At 44.2% G+C, this 25501-nt stretch overlaps 1 protein-coding gene across 1 annotated transcript; it reads right to left on the bottom strand.

Annotated features, from left to right (window-relative positions):
- Positions 1-641: 641 nt before the first annotated feature.
- Positions 642-25095, bottom strand: PPME1 (protein phosphatase methylesterase 1). Its single transcript, XM_032677899.1, has 14 exons — positions 24928-25095; positions 17204-17297; positions 15375-15467; positions 13388-13445; positions 12822-12873; positions 10837-10991; positions 10281-10371; positions 9940-10005; positions 9223-9358; positions 8650-8779; positions 7551-7595; positions 6699-6763; positions 5502-5569; positions 642-4561 (listed from the first exon to the last, which is right to left on the bottom strand). The coding sequence occupies exons 1-14, from the start codon at positions 25023-25025 to the stop codon at positions 4543-4545; spliced, it is 1170 nt and encodes a 389-aa protein (XP_032533790.1). The 5' UTR covers positions 25026-25095; the 3' UTR covers positions 642-4542.
- Positions 25096-25501: the final 406 nt, after the last annotated feature.

The following is a 25501-nucleotide window of genomic DNA, read 5'->3' on the forward strand; positions in this document are numbered from 1 at the left end:
AAATTATTAAGGTGGAAGGAAACAGCAGGCAGAACTCTCCCAAGGGCTATCCTGCTCACTTTCAGTTAAAAAATGTGCATTTATCACTCCTTGGCTGCTTTATGCAGCCCTGGATTAACCCTTCCATAGGCACACAGGGGTGGAGGGGAGCTGCAAGCAGTGTTCAGGCAGGACAGCAGGAGCTGGAGCACGGGGAAGGGCTCCAGGAGCCCTTTGGGGGTCTGTTAACCTGCCTGAGTGTGAAACAGCCTGGAAGATTTCCAACTTCCTCAAATTCCTGCTTTTTCAAACAGGAACAACCATGCCAGGACTCAGAGATGGTTGGACAGAGCACACGTTACTCAGCAGCCCGAGGGCCATGGTTTATTACTTCCAGATGTTTCTGTACACATGGGAGTTGGTCATGGAAAGGAGTGGGAAAAGCAAAAGCTGGTGCTAAATTCCCCATTTTCCCCCACACTACAGCGCAGGGAAGGGATGGAGGAGCGTTTTGGATGACAAGAGGCTTCCATGAGTCACCAGAAAAACCCAAGGCTTGGGGATGGCACAGGAACAGCTGGATCAACACCTTTCCTCCACTGGCTGCTCCGAAGAGCCCAAGTACCACAGCTGAAGGGAAAGCAGGAATTCCTACTCCAGGCTTTTCACAAATGCTTTATTTGTAGGCGAGGGAAATGGACACGGAACAAGACAGGAACAGGATGTGGCTGACACAGGACATGGCGCGCGGTCTCTGGAGAACTCACAACACGCACGCGCACACACACACACACATACACACACATTTTCCATCTGGAAATAGCAGCACGTGGTTAAAAAAGGTCACCCTGCCAGACTGGGAATGCTCAGCCACAGCTGACCAAGCATCCGACAGCAAAGCTTGGATCAAATACCTATCCCTATCCCGCTGTTTTGGGATGCCTTACAGACACGGTGCCGTCAGATGGGTCACTACGGATGACACAACCAAGGGATGCAAGATTGGGCAACACAAAGGGCACTTCCAGGCTGTGAGATGGGTAGTAGATGCACCAGGGCCAGGATTTCTTGGAAGGGACAACCTATAAACTCAATTTTTTGACCTCAGCTGAAGATTCATGTCTGGATTTCCAAGAGCATGGAGCACCAGTTCAAACCAGTGAATCACTGGTTGCCAGGCTCTTTTCCCAGGCCTTTCTGCTCCCAAGAGAAAAGGGAATAGTGGAAGGGAGGATAAATGTCAGGATAAATGTCAGTGCCAAAGTTACAGAACCAGAGTAATTTGGGTTGGGAGCAACCATAAAGCTCATCCAATTCCAACTCTCTCCCACTAGACCACATTGCTCCAAGCGTCGCCCAACCTGGCCTTGAACACTTCCAGGGATGGGGAATCTACAACCTCTCTGGAAAACCAGGGCCAGAGCCTCAATTGTAAATTAACTTTTTCCTAATATCTAATCCACCCTCCTGGGGGGAATTTTTCAATGCACGGCTCCAGTTGGAATGGGCTTCCTCAGGTTTTCCAGGCCTTTCTGTGGCCAAAAAAGGGAAAAATAACAACTTTATCTATAAAGTATTACCTTTGCAAATGCCGTCACAGCCTGAGGGGAGAATTCCATCTGGAAAACCCCAGGTCTGAGTTTTCATTCCATGTTCAAGGGTTGGTTTATTCAAAGCAAGACCGCGTGCATTAGCAATAGAGGAAATAATCTTTTTCCAACAATCCCAGTGCTCCACTCAGTCACTGATGGCTTTTTCTGGTGTGTATAATGTGGTAAAACCCGTCCTAGGCCTCATTTTTTCATTTATTTATTTAATTTATTAAATTAAAGCAAAGCCTGTGACAAACCAGCCTCCCAAACTGCATCTCATGCTGCTGCCAAGCCTTGGGATCTTCCACTGGGAAAGTTTCTACTGATCTTCAATCCAATAACTGGAACAAAAGCAACTGTGATTTCTAAATAATCCAAAGGCTGCAGGAAAAACACAGTGAAAAGCTGGGAGTTAGGGGGCAATTCACTCTGTGCCCCTGTTTTTCATGAGCTGAACAGAATATGCCTTCTCTGTGCAGTCCCTTTTCTCACAGCCTGTGCTATCCCTCATCCAAATCCCATTTATCCTGGAGCTCCCTGGAAACTGCAGCAGGAGCATTAATACTTCTCAGGCAAAAGTACAGTCTCAAAAATGTACATGGCTTGACTGAACCAAAAGGAATTTCCCCTCCACCCACTCCCACACTGCTGCTGTCCCTGGAATTCCTTTTTTTTTTTTTTTTGTTTTTTTAAATCCAGCACCAGTCCCTGAACTATTCCCACTTATTCCAGGCAAGGCAGGGCTGGGAGCTCAGCACAGAGGGACATACCATTAAGTAGGCTGTTGAAACATTTATTTTCTTTTCACTCACCTCTCAAATGTTAAATAACAAAACAGAATCCTAAAGCCCCAGAGGCCACAAAGGCCCCACAGACCCTAGAGGCCCAAAGGCCTCACATGCCCCATAGGGCCATATAGGCCCCCTAGACTACATATGCCCCACAGACTTCAAAGGCCTCACAGGCCCTATGGACCACACGGGCCCCATAGGTTACACAGGCCCCACAGACCCCATATGCCCCATGGGCTTCAAAGGCCGCACAGGCCCCATGGGCTACATAGGCCTCATCAACAGTCATTCCAAAAGTCATACCTTTTCCAGTGGTGCCTGTAGAGAATACAGAACTGATCTGCTTTCCACGGAGCGGTCTGTGTGGTTGGGATTTATTTTTCAGATCTCATAAATGAAACAGATAACACGAGGAATCCCTTGGATTCTCCAAGTTACTTACAAAGGAGGAATGTGAATTCACCAGGATCATTCAGGATTATGACCACAGGCTTAATTATCCGAGGAAGTGAGACTCTGGATACAGACACTGTATTATTTAATACCTAACAATTTGAACAAAGGAGTCGCCTGGAAAGGAGAATTTTGCCAATTTTCAGGATATGTCTCGGGAAGGTATTATTTTGCATCTCAATTATTGAAGATCCATTGAATCCATAAGGAACAGGGTGGACATCAAGGCCACAGGAAATTAATGCAGTAATTCACATGGTGACTTACAGAGGGAAATGCTGGGAACCAGTAATTCCCTTTAATCACCTGATGGCCAAAGTGCCAGGAGGGAGGAGAGCTCTCTGGAATGAGCTTTTCCTGTCCCCAATCCAGGCACTTCCCACCCTGATGTGTCAGAAGCAAGGCCAGGACCGCTGTGCCCAGTGAATCAGAGATGAGTGGATTTCCACCAGGCTCAAAGTTAAACCCTTTGCCCCACCTGCACCTCTCTCAAATGCCAAGAATTCCTGATGGCTCTTGTCATGGGATATACACATGGATGCAAATGACAGCTCCCAAATCACAAAAATCATCCTACAGCAGCAAAGAGTTACGGACATCAGGCAGGAAAAAAGGGATTTCAGATATCCACTGGGAAAATATTGAGGAAAACTGCTCCAAAACACGTCTGCTCTTACACTCACACGTGATTCTGTCTAGGGATAATTTATCCCTGAAGAAAAGCTCTCTGTGTATATAGAATTCTGGAGGGCAGGCAGCAAAATGATCCAGGAAGTGACAATGGAAAGAAGGTCCTTCCTCCAGTTCCCGGGGGAGCAGCTGCCTCACCTCTGCATCCACATCAGCAGGACTGACTCCAAGCTCTTCCAGGGTTCACCTACAGCCATTCCATGATGCTGAGCAATGCTTAATTGCAGCTACAAGAAGGGAAGCACAAACACGTGCCAGGGGCAGAAAACAGCCTGTTGGCCATGTTGTTCCTGCTGCTCTTGGGTCTTCCCCATTAGCACAGGCCCAGAGTCCCCTTCTTGGGATGTGTCTGCAGTAGATGGAGTTATCCAGGCTATTCTTCACAGAAAGGACTTGAAACAAGTACTAAGAAAACTGCAGGACTGAAACAGAGCTCATGGCTCCTCCTCACCTTTTTGAGTTACAGTCTCATTCAACTTTTCCCAGGAAAGTGTCCTCTAGGCTCTTCCCACACCTTAACCCTAAGCTGGTGTTGGTGAGATGAACCTGAGCTCTCAACAAAGCCAATTCCTCATCTGCTTTAGGGGAAAGAAAAACGTGTATATATAAAACCCAAATCTAAGGGGCACTTCCAAGATGACTCCACAGAAAAATTCCGAAGCTTTGGCTGTGCTGCAATGCCTTTGGTGGATCTGGACTGTCCATGGCCCTTCTGCAGTTGGGTCCGAGAAAGCCTGAGAATTGATGGAGATTGGTCTGATCGACTACTTGGGATTCCAGGAGGTCTTTCCTTGTGGCAGCAGAGAGGAGGATCCCACTCCCAAGGGTATGAAGAGCTTTTCATGGTCTTCAGTACAAGCTGCTTCCCAGCAAGGAAGTCCCTAAGAATTTAGACTGGAGAACTAGTTCTATGGGATGAATCTCACACCAACTTCCCACTGCTGCTGGACTGGGAGATGAGAGCATATGGATACATCACAGTGGCCTCTGGTGCAGTTTATTTACAACAGGAATCAGTGCTGGAGAACACCAGGATATTAACAAGCAGGAAACACACTAGGAGGAAAAAAAAGAGAGTGGAAGAAATATCCCATATTAAAATACAAGTATTCTCTGCAGATTCTGCAATACCCTAAATTTAGCTGCAAAGTCCTTTGGTCTTCTCCCTCTCTCCCATCAACCTACACTATATTCTTTCATTGAACTTAAAATATGCAACTCCCAGTCCTGCATTTCTACTGTTTCATCCCCAAGGGCACAGGAAAAAGGGGGAAAAAAAGGAAGAGGTCATGCAGCAATAACTCTTTAGCATTGCCAGTCCAGTGTCACACATTTTGGGGCTTTCAGCTTTTGTTGAGGAATTCTTAGCTAAAAGCAGGAAGACTTTTCAGCATTGCTTTAAGAAACAGGCTGATTGTACCACTCACCTGAAGTATGATCCTAAAACACTTTCTGTGAGGTTTAACTAAGACTTTGGGAGTTTTTCCACTCAACCTTATCAGTCACACCCTCCTCTCACTGCTGATCACAGAGGCCTGGCTTCCATAGTTCATTTTAATAGGAAAACACATGGGATAAGTATAGAAAGTCTGGAATGTGAAGCACACGGCTTTACCTGCCTCATTTCATCAGTATTTCTTAGCCAAAGAAGTGTGATGGAAGTTGTTTGCAAGGCTTTGATTACTTAAATAAAATATTATTTAAGCTAAATGCCATAAAATTTGTCATTTTGCTTCCCTGGAAGGTTATAAAGGAAGGAATCAGCTTCGCTCCTCCTCTCCAAGGGGGAGGGGACATAAGAAATTAGCACATGAGAAACTCAGAGGGAACACATAAACATCAAATGCATTAATGGCTGTGACTCAGAGCTGTTTGTTTATCTGTGGTTTTTAGCATTATGCCAAAATTCCAACCTCCCACCTTGAGAGCCAAACTGGTAGCAGGAGCAAAAGTTCTGCTCAAAGACAGCACAGCTCCAGCTTTCATGAATCCTTACCACTGGAATCCTCCGATGGGCTCTGTAAACCTGTGACGGATCAGAAATGTTGCAACAGCTTCAGCAACCTGAGGAAAGGGGAAAAAAGATCAGGCAGGATTTAAAGGGGAACAAAGAGAACAAGAAATTCAGGCAATTTTCCAAACCTGCAGCATTCCCAACAACAGTTCATGCCCTTGGGGTTCTCTTGCTGAGTCAAGTTTGCTTCTTTAAAACAAGAGTTCTGCATGCTTATATATATATATGCTTATATATATATACACCATATATATGCATATATACATATATATATATGTATGTAAATGCTTCCAGTTTGACTCTGACACTGATCTCGCAACCAAGAAGTGAGCAAACTTTTTCTCCACCCTTTTCAGTAATTCTTAAAACAAGGTCTGGTAAAATCACCGTTCAAGTTATTCCTATAAAGAGCAAAGTAAGACGATAGCCTGACAGTAGCAATACTGGAATGGTTTGGGTTGGAAAGGACCTTAAAGCTCATCCAGTTCCATAGGCAGGGACACCTTCCACCAGGCCACATTGCTCCAAGCCCCATCCAACCTGGCCTGGAACACTTCCAGGGATGGAGCAGCCACAGCTTCTCTGGGCAACTTGTGCCAGGGCCTCCCCACCCTCACAGGGAAGCATTTCTTCTCAATACCCCATCAGTATATTTAGATAAAAATACCTATTTCAGACTGTAAAATGAAGCACAGAAAGGCTGAGTTTTACACTCACAGCCGTCAGAGCTTTAAAACAGACGTGCTCCCAACCACATTCCTGCTTCTATCTGGACACTAATTCCAGCAGTGCCCAGAAGGAGCACTGCTCTGTCAGTCTGAAAGCTGTTTCAGGAACATTTGGTTTCCATTTGGAAAATGTGAGCCACTCAATTCAACAAAACACAGACCAACCCCTAAAGCTGCAGCTTGGTGCAAGGGGTAGTGGGGAACCGCATGAGGAAAGGCAGGAATGAGAAATCCACACTGGGAAGGATTAGGTACATCCCCAACCCAGCATGTAACATCTTAACCCAGGCTTTCCAGCCAGCTTCAAAATCCAAGCTGCTTGTGAAAAGCCAGTTGCGGTGCCAAAAAAAACCACCCCTGAAGTATAATCTCTGCTGCATGGTAAAGAACAGATCCCATTTGCATTTAAGCTGGGACAACAATGCAGCTTCAATCCCATGGTGGGGCTCACCTTGTCGGGAGCATCTTCATGGACTGCGTGGCCACACTGTGGGAGGACCTGCATCTGGAACTTCCCTGTGGATCAAGAGTCAGCACATGGATCTCACATTCTTTACCAAGAAATCTCACTAAAGGCATCTGCAAAGAGGGACGAGGGATGGCGTGGAAGTCTGGGTAAACTGTACAACACAAACAGGAGATGGTCTCCAAAGAATACATGGATCAGCTGCATAATTCACATTCCCCAGGTGTAACTAGAGTAGGTTCCCACAAGTTAAAATAAAGCTAAACTTCTCAGAGCCTCTCAATGCAACTCCTTTCAGAGTTGAAACTGTTATAAATCTACCTTATGGCAACATTTACCCTGCTATCCAATACTATTTTCCAGTACTGGTTGCTCTGGAAAGCTGGGATGGGTTAAAAAACCAGCCAAAATCCCAAAACATTAATGAAGATGCTTAATCTTGGTCTGATGTCTGCCAGAAATACCAGGAGATGGGACAATTTTAGATGGTTGCAGGTGTTCTACATAGGAACATTAGGAATGTAGCTAGAAAGGGGGGAAAAATGGACTAGAAAGAAGCTCTCACAGACCATGTGATCCAAGAGAAATGTGGGCGCTCCACTGCTGGAACACTGAACACTGGACTGAACAAAACCCATGGCAACAGTCCTTCACAACTTCTAATTCAGCCTCTTACTCCTGAACTTCCCCACCTTTCCTCGAGGGTAAGAGTTAGAGAACACTTTGGGATGGGCTAATTCTTTAATGCACATTTGTTTGCATATAGACTGTACCCATAGCAACAAGCTGTCCTCTAAAAAGAGCATTACAGTAAGGCTGGAGTAAATAAATATTTACCTTGCATCTGCCCAATGGTCAGATCTTTATCCAGCCTGTCAACACCTACAATCAAATAAACAGATGTATTGGAGAAAAGCCAGAGAGAACACGACTGCATTTTGAAAGGACATTAGCTTGAAAAACACAAAATAAACAAATCTGCCACCCACCATGAGGACATTTCACTGCTGCACCTTGAGACCAGAAGTGACAGGAAAGAAACACAGCCAAAAAATGCAAGAGCACATCCTCTCTACAACTTCAAGGAGATTTATCTTGGTTACACACTTTACTTCCTACTAAGGTACAAAAGGGCCTAAGCTGTATTTGATTTTCAGTTGAGAACTTCAAATCACACCACAATATTTCAAAAGACATCTACCGCCACCACCTGCGTCTCCTAGAACACTTCCATCAGTGCTGCCTCCGTACAATCCTTAACATCCACTGGTCAGATTATGTGACCAATACATCTGTACTAGAACAAGCAGCAGTCACAAGTATTGAGGCCATGTTACTGAGAACACAGCTGCGCTGGGCAGGGCACGTCTCAAGGATGAAGGACCACCGCCTCCCTAAGATCCTGCTCTATGGTGAACTTGCCACTGGCTGCCGCATGAGAGGAGCCCCGAAGAAAAGATACAAGGACTCCCTGAAACAACATCTCAGCCTTGGCCATATTGATCACCATAACTGGTCTACTCTGGCCTCCAATCGGGAGGCCTGGAGACACAGCATCTATAACACAGCTGTCTCCTTTGAGAACTCACGCAGGGTCACTCTCAAGGAAAAAAGGCAATGCAGAAAGAACCGTGTCTTGCAGAATACACCACCTAAGGAGTCTTTCTGCTGCGCCTTTTGCAATCGGATATGTCTGTCACGTATTGGCCTCATAAGCCACCAGCGTGCCTGCAGCAAATGTGGATAGAGCCTTCCCAAATCTTCGTTCGCGAAGCTCAGCCATGAATGAATGATTTCAAAAGACATGGAAAAGCCAACACAGAAGAGGCAGGTTTGCTGTTCCCAGAGAAACACAGCAGCCAAATGTTGACCCTATTCTCTAAAATACAAGTGGGACATCACTGAACACCTAAACAGGACTGGGAGAGACACGTACCAGCTAAAAGCAAAAGCTTTGGAGTGGGACAGCTCAGGAAGAGGTTGGATAAACCCCTGAACCAGCCGTCCCAGTACTTTTCTGTTTTAGCCAGTTCAATCCGCCACGTGTATAAATGTTCCTTCTTTGTCTGCAGAGAGGAGAGAGAGCTCTGCATTACTGATCAGGAAAACAGCAGGAAGAAAATGAACTTAGGGAGCCACTCGGAAGTGCACGTATACAGAGATATATATAAAAAATACTGGCTCCCTCTGGTGGATCACACACGTCCAGGGGATGACCCTCCCTCCTCCAAATTTCTTTCCAAATCAGAGTCCAACTACACGAGTAGGTAACAAAAAAGTCAGCAAGAGCTACACCAAGAGCAGAAGAGCCTTCAAGACAAGGCTGAGCGACTCAGGGTAATCAATTTGCTATTTTTTTTCTAACATAAATAGCTCACAAATTGTTTGAACGTTCAGACTTGGAGTTTTCCATCCCTGGAGTTGCTCCTTTTTAAATCAGAATGATCTGGATAATTACTGATGACTACTCTTGCATGGGAAAGTGAAAATACAGCAAGAAACTCCCTACCTCTGTGTCATCTTCTTTCTTCCTTTTGTTGACAGAGCCTCCCCCTTCCTCATCCTCTTCCTCCTCCTCCTCCTCCTCTTCAATAATTCCCTCCACTATGGCTTTAGGACATTCAGGACTGGCAGCCCCTTCACATCTGTGAAAATAAACCAGAACTAACTCCTTGCCAAAAGAAAAAAAAACTCCAAACCAAAAAAAAACACCCAGAATTCAATTTAAAGTGTTCAGGAATTTCTCAGGTACCGAAAAAAAAACCCCTCAAGTTTAGAAGAAGCTGCGGATGAAAGACTGGGATTGCGTGAATGTGCAGCACATGTATCTCGTGCAAACAGAAATGCCAACTGCTCCTTAGACGAGGTAGAAGTGGTCAAAAAATCAACTTAAGCTTTTCTTATGGAGTGTGAGACATTTGTAAAGGCTTCAGTACATAAAGGATTCAAGTGCCAGAGCAGGTTACTCTGATTCATCCCCAAACCCACCTCAGATCACTCCTCAGATAACACTTATTTCTTAACATGTGCAGAAAGGCATGAAAATCAAGGAACACACAACAGTTAAACTTTTTAAAACACAGTGGATTTCTTTTAAATCTTTGGGGGTTTTGCTCTAAGAAATTTTCCTTTTCAAGTGCACTCATGTAGCAAATATTGCAAAACAGACTAGATGACTTTAAGAGCTCTAAAAAAAAATAAATAAAATAAACCAAAAGCAACCTACTGTTTGACTTGACCGACCATAGAAACTCTGGCAGATTCGAGATTTCTTATTTGTCCACTTTTTACACTAGAAAAAAATAATAAGAGAGAAATATTTACTGAAGAGATTCAGGAACCAGCAGGCCCAGAAACAGCAGCAAAATCCCTGCACAGTTCAAGATTTCCCCAAACCATTCCCAAACCCTGTTGTCAGAAGAAATTTGGAGTGGTTTGTGCTAAAAGTCAACTTCAAACACCCCCCCTTGTTCGTCACTGTAACTGTCAATTTAAAATTCACGTGGGAAAAGTGCTGGTGGGGAAACAGGGAAGACAAGTGATTTTAGAGACTAATCCATCCCTTACCTCCACTCAATGGCATTTTCAAGTGACTTGAATGTTTTGGGGCGACTTCTCAGGAAGTTCTGCATGCTGTTCAATGCATCCATGGCTGTTCCTGAAAGCAAGTATTTCAGTTTTGTGGCATCTGATGAAATCATTGCCATATCCCTTTTACATAGCTGGCTGCAACGCCTTCAGAGCTCGGGGGATTTAATGTTGTTAAGGAAAGTACAGTATTCCTAAGCCAATGGTCGTTAGTGGGAAATTAGTATTTGAAAAGGTAGGACATTCAGATTGTAAATAAGAAGGAAACATTAATTAGCACCAGGCATTATAGAAAAAGCCACCCTTTTCCCCACTAAAAAGAAAGTAATTAGCAGGAAAAAAGCAAGCAAGGGAAAAGGAGAAGGAGGGTTACACAGGAAAGATTTTTGTGGGGGCAGGATATTTAGGAGGATGGAACTGGTTTAAAAACTGGGCAAAACTTTTGGTATCCGGGGGATTTGGGGCTAAAGGAAAAAGCGGAAGGGGGAAGCCCACCCAAAGGGGTGGAAGGCCATCTGAGGGAACCCACACTCACCTTCCACGACATCGATCATGCACAGCCCCAGCAGACTCGGCACCAGGTTCGCGACGGCGGTGTGCACCGCGATGGCCCCCCCCATGCTGTGCCCGATCAGCATGATGGGGGGGGGAAGGTCCCCATACAGAGCTTCCACCACATTCCCAACGTCTCTGCCAGAGGGAGAGCAAACCGTGGTTGGCATCTCCACCTCTACATGAGGAGAAAGTACCGATCCAAGAGAGATTTCCGGCTTCAAACTTGTCTTTTAACCCACAGGGAATAAGTTTTTTCTCCTGTCACTGCTTCATCTCGGTATCAGTGAAGGAAATCCTTGAAGCCAACGCTTTCCTGAACATCCATGTCATTTCCATTTTTATTAAAAGAAAGTTCTCATTTAGAAGGTACCCATTTAAAAGACACCCATTTAAAAGATACTTGAGCAACCCACTCTACTGGAAGGTGTTCCTACCCAGGAGGAAATGAGCTTTAAGGTTCCTCCCAATAAAAATTTTGTGATTCCCCAAGGAAATCACTTTAGGTTGACATTTGCTGGTGAGAATGTTAAATAAAAGGTGAGAAAAAGCTGTCAAATCCTCTTGCATGGAAGCACAAAGCAAGAAATTCATTGTTCTGAAAGAAGAACTGTTTGGAATTAAAGGGAGAAAATAACTTAGCCCAACTAACCAAGGCAAAGGTGAACAACATTGGGCATGAGCAAAAAGACTGACTTTCTACAAGCACAGATATCATAAGGCAAGGGGCAATTTCCCCGTCTTTTCCATAAGGAACCTTCTTAAACTGAAGTTGTGACTTCCTGACATTTTCACAGGATGGGAAAGCTGGATGATGTGATCCTCAACCCCCAAAGCAGCAGCAGAGCTAAGGGTTGAAATTTACTGAAGAGCACTGTAGTTTAAAGACATCCCAGTTTCTTTCTTGACTACAACCATTCTGAGGAACCTGAGCACTGAGCAGTACTGAAAACAGAAAAGAAGGGAAAAAAATAGCTTGACTAGCTTGTTTGCTCCACTAGAGAAAATTGCTTGAGGATTTGATTTAAAAGAATAAGCATAAAGCCAGCACTAATTTAAGGCTCCTACTTAAAAGATACTTAAGATTAACTTTCAAGCTCATTGCTAAGAGGAGGAAAGGTTGAAAACAAAAGGGACTTGTTTTCCCCACACAGTGGTGCTGCTCCAGTTCTAAAACATTCTAATTATTTCATCCCGCATGTCCTCAGGACAGTAACACACCAGGGCCTGACAAGGCATAAGCAGCAGGAATAAGGTACACAATGGAAGTCAGAATCCATTTCACACATGGCCTCCCCACAACAAACCAAGTGGATTTGTCCATGGGAAGGTTACAAAATCCTTCGTGATTTAACTGTAGTCATAGCAAAGAGTCTCTTTGTACTAAACATGGGCAGAGCATAATGTGCTTTACAGTGGGTATTTGCTTTTCTTACAGCTTTGTCAAGAGCAGGATTTGCATACCAAAGCAGGTCATGGTAGTTGAAAAAAACAACCCTCTCTATGCTTGAAAAACCTCAGTCTGTGGCCCAGACTTTGGGGGTGCCACAAGTCCAAGGTGGCCCCACTCTGAATGCTCGCTCCAGGACCTGAGGGAGAGCCAAACTGGTGATTTCAGGCTAAAATCTTCCCAGAGATCTCCAAGGAAAGCATTCCCCTGCCATTACAAACTCTCTAGCAAGTGTTGTAGGTTTAAAATGCTCACTGATGTGGAGCCACTGAGTTTACAAACTGAGGGAACCCAGAGAATTACTCCAGTTTGGAATCTGACTCAGCTGGCAAAGATATAATTTCAAAAAATTTCAAACTGTCCTGAAAAGGAAGAAAAAGAAGGGACAACTACCAGAGTCACATGAAGTGAAATCTCCCAGCTCTTTGAATGAATGTTTTATGTCTTCAAGTAGTTTATTGTTCAATCAAAGAAAATAAGAGGTTTGTGAAAAGAGAAATGAGCGTAAACTTCCTTACTTGGACATAGTCTCTGCAGACAGATCCTCAGGATTCCTAACTTTCGTTTCTCCTAGAAAAAAAAAACAAACAACCCCAAGTTAAATTCACTTCAGTTGAAAACATTCAGGCCCTCTCAGGACTTAGAGCAGGGACTGTACAAAGCTTTTTGGCACAGATACTAACAGTGAGCCTACAGCAGTGCACATGAATAATTAAGAAACACAGAATTAATAGGAACAGTTATTGCACTACGGGTTGGAAATACTGCCCATAACTGTGCTGTATTTGCAGTGTATCTTAAAATTAAATAACAGCCCTTATTTCTCATAGTAAAGATTACCTAAAGGTCATGGAAATACAAAGGAGGGGGGTGGTGGAAGGAACAAACCCACCAGTGCCTTGCACAGAAGTTCAGGGAGTCTCAGCTCCTGGCAGAAGCCACTTTTCCATCCCTGCTTTTGAATAAAAATTGGGGTGCCTTAATATGCTTTCTTAGTAATTTTTGCGAGGAATTCACTACATCTTTAAAAAAACCATAGAGTATAACACACTGATGTGATCCCAGGTTTATTTATTTGACTCACCATGGCCTCGGAGATCCAAAGCCACGATCCTACACTGGATCCTGTTAATGATTGCAGACTGCAAGGAGGGACAGAGAGAGTGCAATTAGCAACATCAAGCATTCCCTAAAAACCCTTCATCGCCAACAAAGCGGCTGAACCTGGATTGGATAAGGTGTTACAGACAGCAAGCAAGAATATTCCATAAAATGACCCTTAATAAACCAAAAGCTCCATCCTTGCCACTGCTAACGAGGACATTTATTTCCCTGTGCATCAAACACTACAGACATTCACCAAATCATGAATTCAAGCTCTGCAGCACTTCTGAAAACTGAAACAGCAGTGGGATTATGGACACCGAAGGAATTCCCTCCCTCTCCAAGCCCCAGCTGGTACAGAATGAACTCCCAGCTACATGGCTGACATGACGATGAAGCAGCTGCTTTGCAGCACACGTTCAATTTGCTCTCCAACAATAGAGTTTTACAGGCTGAAATGTATAAAAACTGATTAGTCCAAAGAGGTCGGGGGGAACAAGTGAATAACTTTTTTTAAGGTAAAGTAGGGCTGCAACACAACTATGGCTCTATTTGTCCCTGGCAGATCAATGCAACTAAGTTATTTCAGGTATCATAGAGATTAAGTGGCATTCTTTGTTGACAGGAAGACCTCTGTGTTAAGCAATCATTGATTATTTAAATAACAGCCCTGCAGGAACAGGAAAATTTGCTGAGGAATTCTTAATAGAACCACCTACATAAATGCCAAAAGCTACTCAGCCCTCTTATTTTGATTTTTCAGTTATTCAACTCCTAAACGGCTGTAGCAGTTGCTCTTCCAAACCCCACAGAATCCAGAAATTAATATTTTCCAGCCCCTAAAGACACTGCAAAACTGCCATCTGCAAGGTGCTTATGCACCATAGCAATAATTTAACAGAGGTCTGCTGCTAAAAATCAGATGACTGTTAGTAGGCAGTAAGGAAAGAGGATCATTGGTGTGATGTGAGAAAGTGGAAGGATTTCCAGTGCCCTGAGTTTTATCCAAACTGGAGTATTTTGGCCATGAGAAGTCCAGACTCGTCACTCAAGACGTTCCCTGCTCAATAAGCAAGAGAAATGAGAAACACACTGCTCCTGCAGGTTATTTCATTTATGGATGGTTACCCTCACTGCTTCTCAAATTGTGTTATTTTTATTTTGAAGGAGGGGTTTGAGTTCATTTTTATAAGCTCTGGTTCATCCCAAACATTTAACACTTGATTGCTTGGGACAAATTCATTCCAAAATGCACAAAAGACATAATTTTGTAGCAGGTGCTAAAACTAACAAATATTACAGACATCAAAATTACAGTCCAGTTGGAAAAGCATTTTTCTGGTGTGTCCCATCATATAAGATGGTTTCATTAGGATTACTCAACAATCCTGTTGGGAATTTAAGAGCAGTTGCTAGTGAATCCTGTAAAATGGCTATTCTTGGCAGCCTTTAAGCAAAGATTGAAATGAGGAAGTCACCATTAAAGTGCTAAAAAGTATTAAATGGGAACAAAGGCACAGGGAAAACATGGAGGTGTCACAATTCCATGGAAGTCATCCTATTATTTATTAAGGACACCAGAGAACTCAAAGAGTTGCTGGATTAAAAAGGTCCTAAATAAACATCCCACGCTGCAAGTGACTTTACTTTATTTGAAGTCTTCAGTTTTCTTCCTTAACTTCATTTTTCAAAGGGAATGGGTGGGATGGAGGAATTCTGGCTTGGTCAGTCCCCACAGCCACTCCTGGCTGGCACCACCTCAGTTTCTGTTTCATAGAGTTTCAGTCTGTGTTTCAGAGTGGCTTGAGCAGCAAATGAGGTTTCTCAGCAGGACCTCAACCACGCAAAGATAATATTGTTATTATCTTTAATAATATTGTTTTCCTGTGTTTCCCAGAGCTGAATCCACACTCACACGGCTACATTTCCACACACATTTATTTCTCTCAAGCAGCAGCTTTACTTACAGTAAACACAGCCCAGGACAGGGCAGAGTGGCCTCCACCGTGTAACAGCAGCAGGACAGGCCCCTCTAACCCACTTTTGTAAATTCGAAAAGTGTATGAACAGTTAAGGGCATTCCAGAGAGTTACTCGAAGTCACTTGGATTTGGAGCCTGCAATACCCAACAGTGTTTTATTTCCACCCTTGTGTACTCATTTCTGCCCCTGATTTTGTTCAAGCATTACCCGGACAAAAGGTAACTGAATTTAAGCTTCAAGAGTCGTTTTCCAGCTGCCCAGTTTTTCTCCTCCCCATAATTCCCACATCTCCTGCCCCACCCTTTCCCCCTGTGCACAACAGTGAATTGAACAACTGAGAGAAAATTAGAAAGCCACTAAACCACAGGGACTGGAACCTCTCTGCTCTGGAGACAGGCTGGGAGAGTTGGGGGTGTTCAGCCTGGAGAAGAGAAGGCTCCAGGGAGACCTTAGAATCCCTTCCAGTGCCTAAAGGGGCTCCAAGGCAGCTGGAGAGGGACTTTGGACAAGGACCTGGCGGGACAGGGCAAGGGAGAATGGCTTCCCACTGCCAGAGGGCACCGCTAGATGGGATATTGGGAAGAAATTCTTCCCTGTGAGGGTGGGGAGGCCCTTGCACAGGTTGTCCAGAGAAGCTGTGGCTGTCCCATCCCTGGAAGTGTTCCAGGCCAGGTTGGATGGAGCTTGGAGCAACCTGGTCTAGTGGGAGGTGTCCCTGCACATGACAGGGGGTGGAACAGGATGAGTTTAAGGTTCCTCTCACCCCAAATTACTCTAACAGGTCACTGGGGCAGAGCAGAGGGCACCAGCCCACCCATTAATTCAGCTGCTTCCACAGTTCACATCTGCCCACAACCTTTCATATGAAGCTGAAGCTTCTCTAAAGGGAGCAGAAAAAGATCCCAAACAACTAAGATTCGCTTAAATTTGGGATGTTTATGTGCACAACCTATTCAAAGAGATCTATTATGCTTTTATTTCATACTGGGGGCCTCAGGGGACTGCATATTAAACGCAGACAAGGTGCACATCATGAATCACTATGGAACCACAGAATGGTTTGGGTTGGAAGGGACCTTACAGCACACCCAGTCCCACCCCCTGCCATGGGCAGGGACCCCTTCCACTAGACCAGGTTGCTCCATGCCCCATCCAACCTGGTCTGGAACACTTCCAGGGCTAGGGCATGAAGAATTCGTGGGATCAGCTGGACAAATCCACAATGACAAGCTGAGGCAAAACAACAAGGAGAGAGAATTCTCTCATTGCAAAGCATCATATGCTACTGGAATTATAGGATTATTACTAAATTGGTATTTGGAGAGAAATAGCCTGAAAGTTTGGTTTCCCTAATCTTGGAGAAGAAACAACTGCAAAAAAAAACCTGGCTGGCACTGCCAGAAGACTCTGATGGCATCACCACCTCAGCCAAAAATTTGGAAGTATTTATCAACATCTGAGTGTTGATGTTGAGGTTGACCTGTTGTACTGCTGAAGCTGTTAATAAAAATCAATAAACAGCTTTGATCCTGATAGGGTTTGAATTATGGGAACCTGCTGAGTGTTTGCCTGCAAAAAATGGTATTGAGCTGGTGGAAATGCTCCTTTTGAATTAATGATTACTAAAGAAACAATGGCCTTGCTAGGAAGAGCTTAAAAGGGATAGTTCTAGTTATTGATAAGGAACCCTGCAAGGGACATAATGGAAGATGAGAAGAAATACATGAAAAAGCTGAAGAGAACCCCAATAAACATGTGATACCACCCCAGTCACTGAGATTATGACAAGTTAAATCTGCCAAATAAAAGGATATATCCTTGCCAGTGTCATTTTCCACCACAACATCCTCCATAGATTCAAAGTACTGGCTCCAAAGCACTGGTGAAAAATCCCTCTTTCTTCCAGGGCTGCAAGACAAAAAAAATCCCTAAGAAAGGAGTTATTTTTAAAATGTTCTTCTGAAATTGGCATCCAGGCTTCCCTCCATCCACTGAAGAGAACATGCTAGTGTTATGCAACAGTTCAGGACTGGAAGTGAAATTCCCACATAACAACAATATTAAGGATTTTATGGTCAGTGAGGAAATCCTTCCTTTTTTCCCCTAATTGTTACTGCTATTGAGGAGAACTCGTGGAAACAGAGAGAAGAGTATTTTCCTCATCAAGTAATTCCAAGAAAAACTGGAAAATGGTGATTTAGACTACAGTAAGCCAAGGGAAAATAAAAGGACCACAGAATACGGAGATATCATCCCAGTACAACCTGCCAGTTTGCAGGTGCTTCAAAACAGAGTCAAAAGTCATTAAATACTTTGTATTTATAATACTTTGCATTAAATACTTTGTAATTTTGCTCTGGCCTTGAGGCAAACCTGACACTCACGTGGCTGGGAGTACTCCAGAGCCTGGAACACAGGAAGCCATCCCAAATTTATGACTCAGTCCATGAATAATAATTTAAAAAAAAAGAATATGTTGCTCTCAGAAGTCACCTTGACCCACAGTATTGAAAAGCAGTGTCAGATATTTACTGAAGGTTACTAATTTACCACCTACTATCTGGCACAGATTATAATATTCCTAGAAATCCCCTCTAATTTTTGGAAGAAGTAACATTCAAATAGAAAGTCAACCTGTTCCAAAGGCTAGAATTGAAGAGTGTGGTATAAATTAAAGTAATTTATAAATTTAATTTATAAATTATTTTTTTAAATTTAATTTATAAATTAAAAACATTGTTGGAAGCAGAATAAACAAAATCCATCCACCAGGTTTAATTTCACAGCAGCGAGTTTTAATTACAGCTCAAGTGTTGTGAAATTTATTGCGACAGTTAAAAATCTGACAATAAAAGTATTTAAAATGGGAGGTAAAGCAACATCAGGAATGTGAAGGGAAGAGAGAGAACAATTAAATTAATTCATTTTGTGCTTCCATGCCTATCCTGCCTCAGTTAAGAATAAGGACCATGGGAACAACGTCATCACAAAATGCAATAAACACTCCTCAAAATGCTGTCTTCCATGTCCTTAGAGCTCTACACGTAATGTCCTGGGAATCTGACAATATCCTATCCTAAAAATACCTCAGTAGGAAGGATGCTTTCAAGTCCAGCAATGCAGGTAAAACACAGCGAGGCTATATTTATTAAAATAATAAAAAAAAAAAAATTTAAAAGGTAGGATTTTTAAAAACTATTTTAAATTAAGGATCACAATAACAAAACTGTGCAACTGTGCTGGTGGAGTATTTCCACACCAGGATGGTGGACTTGGAGTGACAAAAAACTAGGACATCAATGCTACTACCTGTGGCCCCTTCACGTCTAGGAATTAATTACCTTTGGCCTTTTTATATAACCTGGTGTCTTCTTCCATATGCTCAGGGAACAATAACTGAACAAAGGCAGCAAAAACCCCCCTGGCTTTCCCAAGAAAACATTTCCAAATTGTGAATTACAGTCGTTATTCCCCATCTCCTCTTTGCAATAATTTCTGCTGCAGTTTTTTGGTGGTTACATCACAAAGCACTGCAACAAATTACCCCTTAAATGAGCTGCTCCTGCAGTACTAATGCCAGGGCATATCCAGCACCCCATGGAATGCAATCCCCCTAAATTATCATTAGGCCTGTGGACATCCCATAAACCAACTCTCAAAAGGTGCCCAGTTGAAAAAAACAATTTATTTTTCAAGAGGTGCAGCTGTGCCCTCTCCTTGTATCCCCATTTCCAACAAAAAGCTCCGCAATCAGAATTTTCCTGATGACTCAGTTGATGCAAAATCTGGTTCTCGGGCTGGTATTTACTCAGGAAGGCTAAAAGAGTAGGGCTTAATTTTGGAAGTGGAATAATTAGGCTGCATTCGAGCCCAGGATGAGTAACTGCACCATTTTAACTGTGTTTTTGCACTTCAACTCATCTGGGGGAAGAAACCAGGCAGCACAGAATATTAAAATCCAGCATGGGCGTGAGGGGTGAAAGACCTTCCCAGCAGAAAAATGCCTGTGGAAGGAAATTTCTCCTGAATCCACGGTTTCCTAAGGAAATAGAACATAACAGGTAAAGCAGCTTTTGGATTTTGTAGAAAGAGAACTCCTACTTCCCCTTGTATCTCTAGAGTATGAAACATAAACCCGCTGCCCCCTGAATTCCAGGACCAAATTCCCTCCTGTGGGTTTCCAGACTTCTTGTCAAATTTCAATTAAATAAAATGGGGTGTCACCTACGTAAATCCAGAAAATATTAATCTCTTTTACTTCCTCAGCTTAATCTCATACTCTGATCAAGAAACAAATATCACATTCAAACCTTAATTTTTCCCTGGAAGCCATCCCAGCTCTGATCATGTGCTCTCTCTCTCTCCATAGCATTCTGGTTCTTTCTGGAGATGGAGAGAACTTCTCATAGCTTGGACGAATTCCCCTGTCCTGTTTTTGAATAGGTAAGAAATAAATTCCACTACCCTTTTAAAATGCAGCATTTCAAATGCAGCCAGACTTTTCCACAGCATGTTACAGCTGGATTTAAGTTTGATTTTCCTGAGGAATTCCAGGTGATTAGAAAATATCATGTTGTTACACCCCTTCCAATGTAATCCATAAACCTGGTAAACGGCAGGAACTCCCTGGTAACTCACCACCTGCATCGTGATAGCAGAAATTTTAAGGGAATTCTCTTATCCATAGGGGAGGTAGGACATGGGGAAGCTCCTAATTATGCCACGAAGAGTTTTGGCTGTATGACAAATTAATGAATTTTTCTGGAAGAAGGGTTACAGGATGGACAGCCAGGGAATCCATAATATGTGGGAGATGTATGAAATCATACGACTCTTCAGTAGCACAAATTTGGGATATTTAGCATCAAAATTAATGATAATAAAAAGCAAGAAATGAACTTTTTTGCTGTTGTACACCAAGGCCACAAGACCAAGCTGCAACGACACAAAATACCTCACAGATGGCGACGGGCTCAGGATCTGCCACAAACACCAAACCCCAGAGTTTCTCCCGTTAAATGCAGATTTTCAAGCACTCGAGGCTGCCACAGGGAATATGAAGCACAGCACTAACCAAAATCACCAAAACCTGCAGCTGGATCGATAAATTAAAGGTATAACTGGAAGAGGATCCAGAGAAGTATAGAAATAATCCAGACTGGAATACAAGGTATAGAGCTAGAAGCTTTACAGAGATAGGTAAATTAAATTAACTCAGAAGCTGCTTGGATTGAAGGGGATTTTTAGCTTGTTTTCCCAAGCAGATGATTTGAGAGAACCTGGAGAACTTGGTCTCAGTCTCAAGCCTCTCAGGCTGGCCTGGAGTAGCTCCTTCTCCTGGAAAAAAAGGTTTCCCATTTCCTGGAAGCACTGATACACAATCCCTGGACCACAGAATAAACCTGCGATGCTTCTCCATTTTCCACATCTAACCACTCCCTGGGAATAGATCCAGCTTTTCAGAGAATCCCAGACTGATTTAGGCTGGGAGGGACCTTAAAGCCCATCCCATTCCAACCCCCTGTCATCCCTACCTTCCACTAGTCCAAACCTTGTCCAACCTGGCCTTGAGCACTTCCGAGGATGAGCATTTTTGTGTCTCCTTCCATTTCTGACAGCAGAGATCCAAAGCTAAAATATCCATGCAAAAGGCAGGCAGATGGTAATACCACAACAGATCCACAGAGAGTAGCTCAGGAATTGCAAGAGGAATCCATGAAATCGAAGCTGAGCCCTCCCTCAGGAACTCGCCCTACTGATGGATTTAGCAGCTTCAACAAGAGTTAACACCTCCAGGGGAAACGTTAATAGTTGTGTGACAAACGTGGAATATCTGAGGGAAAAAAATTAACAAGAATTCCTGTGTTTGCAAGGGAATTGGAGCAGAAAGTGAAGAGGAGTCGGGAATTAAACACTATTGTCACCTCTGATGCAAATACATGATTCAAAAGAAAATACCTCCAAGCAATGCTGAAACATAAAATAACCTCAGATTTAACACTGAACCCCCTCAAAGGGCAGAATAAATGTGGAGTTTTCTGCAAAATCCCAAGTGACCACAGGGGGTGGAAAACATTTCTCCCGAGAAAAGAATGAGTATCTTTGATTTTGAATTTATCTAGAGCTGCTTTTTTTAGCACAACACACACTCAAAATTCAAAATTAGAAGCGAACCCATTAAACAGCAGCTGTGGGTTTGCACCTTCCTATGCTGAAGCAACATTTTGCTGACCAAATATTTGAACTGACAAAACTAATTAGTGCTTTTTAAAGGATCCAGCAAACCAAACCAGAAATGGGTGAGACAGAATAATTTTTCTGGAATGATCCTTAAACTCCAGCACATTAAGCTGGAATTACAAAACACATTCTGGGCACCTTCTGCAGCTGTTTTATCCCATTGTGCAGTACTGGTTTGTACTGAACTGAACCTTGTAAGGATAAACTCAGCCTAAGCTAAACTCTATCCCACTTTTTCTTGTCTCCTTTCCATACAAGCCACAGGCCTCTCTGGATGAGGCCATTCCATGTTGGGTGTGCAACCAGGAATGTCCACCATAAAGGGATTTACTTGGAAACAAAAAATACAACTGTGCCACACAACACAACATTATTATGGACTGTTCCCTGCTGCTTCCAAGGGGAAGAATTCGAGGGAAATTCTTGATCCTTAACCACAACAACAGGTTTCATATCAGTGCTCTCAGGAAGTATTTGAAAGGGAAAAAAGAGGTTTATAGGACAACAGAAAACAAACTTTCCTTCATAATTCCCTAACAGTGTTTAAAAATCCTCTGAAGTGCAGCAAGACAGGAAGAATTGTATAAATTAATATATGGGATTGCTACTAATGAGCATAAATATCTCTAAATAGAAAAAAAAAAACCAAAACACACAAGTATTTATAAAATCCTTTGAAAAACCCCTGGAAATGCCCGTTACAAGTTGTTTGTTTACCTGCAATGAGCAAATGAAGCAACAAATATATGGGGGGGTTGATTTGACAGCACTTCTTTAAGTCAGTAACCTAAATGCCATTACATTTGTCAGTTTTTCTAACAAAAACTATCACAAGGGCTGGATGGGGTGTTGACAAAGTTTACAGTGCATGAAAACTGTATAAAGCACATTAAAAAATACACAAAATAGCTGTGAAGGATGAGTTAAACAGGACAAAACAAGAGGAAGAATTAAAAATCTAATTTCTTCATCTAAACCAGGAAAATTGTGCTTGGCAGACTTTGCTTGGTGAAATCTTTTCTGAACAGAGCCAGTAAAATTAAACAATATATTTAACACTGAATCTAACTTTGCATGTTCATGTAACCTTCAACACACCACTGTGAAATCCAAGCCTCTCCATGACACGAAATGGGGAATTTGGAGTTTAGTGGCTTGTTCACAACCCCACATCTCATAAGGAAACTCTTAATTCAGGTAACCAAGAGCCACAGGAGAGCAGACAACAGTCCTGAAAGAGAGAAAGTCATTCAAGCTCACTTATTTTCTAATTTCTAAATTAATCCTAAAACATAACTTTTTTGCTTAACTAAAGGCCTTGCCAGTAAACACTTGGGTGAAGCTTACCTTTAAAATAATTCATATTAAAATAAAGCAGTGTTTGATGAAGATTTGGCAGCATTAATTCATGTCCTAACAACACCAACTGCATTCCATCCATCCAAATATAACCAATGGATATCCAAAAATACGGATGGAAATCCAAAAATAATGAGATGTGTACCAACCTTTTTAAACTCTGCTTTAAAGGAGAGAAAAATGATCCTCTCCCATCCATAAATACCCCAACAGTTTATTTCCATACTTCCAATAATTCCCATTATTTCTTTTAGTTATCTGATTTCCTGCATCAAAGCAGGTTTCCTAGGGGAATTGTAGGATATTTTTAGCCTCCTAATGGAGTAGGAATCGTGCAGAGGTCCTGAGGTGGAGAGGACCAGAGCACCAACCCCTAGTCTCTGTCACAAGGCAGACCTCAAATTCCATACTCTCACATCCCTGAAAACACATTTTCTCCAGATTTAACAAAATCTCAGTTTTTCTCATTAATTAAATTAGTTAAAACCTCCATGTTTTCAATCTGCACCATCCCTGCCAGCTTCCTTTGCTTCCCTCTGCACCTGGAACCCCCCTCCCTTCAAACCAACCTGCTGCAAGATCCTGTTTTTCTCCTCACATCACAACCTTTGGAGGTGGAATTATGAAATTCCCTTCAAAAGTATCCCATTTGCAACCCATTTTCTCCCCCTGACTCAGGGAATAAGGGTTGTTCTTGCCCATTCTATCCTTTCTACTTGCCATCCACATTCTTAAGTCAAACTTCTCCCATAGCTCCCAAAATGTGCTCTCAACTCCTGCTTGAAAGATTTGAGAGTACCCCAGATTTTCCATCACCTGGAGCAGGGATTCAAGTCCCTTGGTAGAGCTCACCTACTTCACAGGGATACCTGCTGCTGAGAAATCCCATTTCACAGAATCATGGAACACCCTGAGCTGGAAAAAGGGACCCACCACAAGGATCATCAAAGTCCAACTCCGACTTAGGAATCCCATTCCCAAGAATTCCAAAACACCTCTCTTCCCCCAGCCACGCTCTGAGGTACCAGATGGAAAAGGTTCTTGGCACTCCCTCCCAAAACTGATGGCAAACAGATTTGGAAAAAAGGGCTGGAGAGCAATCCCGGGACCTGTCACCTCCCCTCAGCCCTGAGGATACTTCAGGCAGTGCTGGAGAAGCCTGATCCGGGTGCTGCTTCTCCTGGAGCACTGGGAAGCAGGGCCACCCCTTCCTCCAGACCCCCCCCTCTGCCTCCAGACCTCCCCAAAACGACCACCTCTCCCTCTACACCCAGTATGAGCAGCCCTTCTTCCAGACGCCCAAATACTGACCACCCCTCCTTCCATATCCCCCAAAACGAGCCACCCCCTCCAAATAATGAGCACCTCTCCCAATAAGACCACCCCTCCCTGCAGACACCCCAAAAACAAGCACCCCTCCCTCCACACCCCCCAATCCGTCCCTCCAGGCCCTGCAAGTATGAGCCCCCCTCCCTCCAGACCCTCCAATAATGACCACCCCTCTCTCCAGACACCCCAAATAACGAGCACCCCTCTCTCCTGACCCCCAATACGTGCCTCCAGACCCCACAAACACAAACACTCCTCCCTCCACACCCTTCGAATACGAGCCCCCCCTCCGGACTCCCCCAACACAAGCCGCGCTCCCTCCAGACCCCTCAAAACCAAGCATCCCTCCTTCCAGACCCCCCAATCCGAGCCCCCCCCCGACTCCTCAATCCGAGCGCCCCTCCCTCCAGACCCCCCCATAAGCACCACCTCCGTGCACACCCCCCAAATACGAACACCCCTCCCTCCACACCCCCCAAAATGAATCCTCCTCCCTCCAGACCCCCCAAAACGACCGCCCCTGCCTCCAGAGCTCCCCCTCTGCTATAACCCTCCCCTCCAAACCCCCCCCCCCGGCCCCTTCGGCCGCCCTCGCCCTTCCCCCGCCTACCCCATGCGCATCTTGGAGCCCGACTGGCCGCCGCCGCCGGGCAACGGGGGCCGCGGCGAGAGGCGGCCCAGGTGCAGCTGCTTCTCCAAGGCCGACATGACGGCGAGGGACACACCGGGAATACCGGGATACACCGGAACCCCCCGAGACGCCCCCGCCCGCTCCGCCCCGCCGGAAGCGGCCTCCCTCGACAGCGCCGCCGCGCGGCACCACGGGAAACATCCGCGTGGCATCATGGGAGATGTAGTCCGCGTCTCTGTCGCGTTCTATGGAGCGCGGTGCATGACGGGAGTTGTAGTCTACCGCCATGGCGGCAGTTGTGGGGAGGGATGCGGCATGGGGGTGGGGAACGAGCGGGCAATCTGGGCCCCGGCGGAAGAGAGGTGTGGAGCGGGATAGAAGGACGGAAGGGTTCTGGGGTGTGACAGGGGAGGCATGGGAGAGCGGAGTTGCCGGACGGGAGGTGGCGGAGGCCCCGTGGCACCATGGGAAATGTAGTCCGCAGAGCCGCAGTGCTCTGCGGGGCATGACGGGAGCTGTAGTTCTCCGAGGTGCGGCAGCGGCGCTCGGCGGG

Source organism: Chiroxiphia lanceolata, chromosome 2 (genome assembly GCF_009829145.1).
Source record: "Chiroxiphia lanceolata isolate bChiLan1 chromosome 2, bChiLan1.pri, whole genome shotgun sequence".
NCBI lineage: Eukaryota > Metazoa > Chordata > Aves > Passeriformes > Pipridae > Chiroxiphia > Chiroxiphia lanceolata.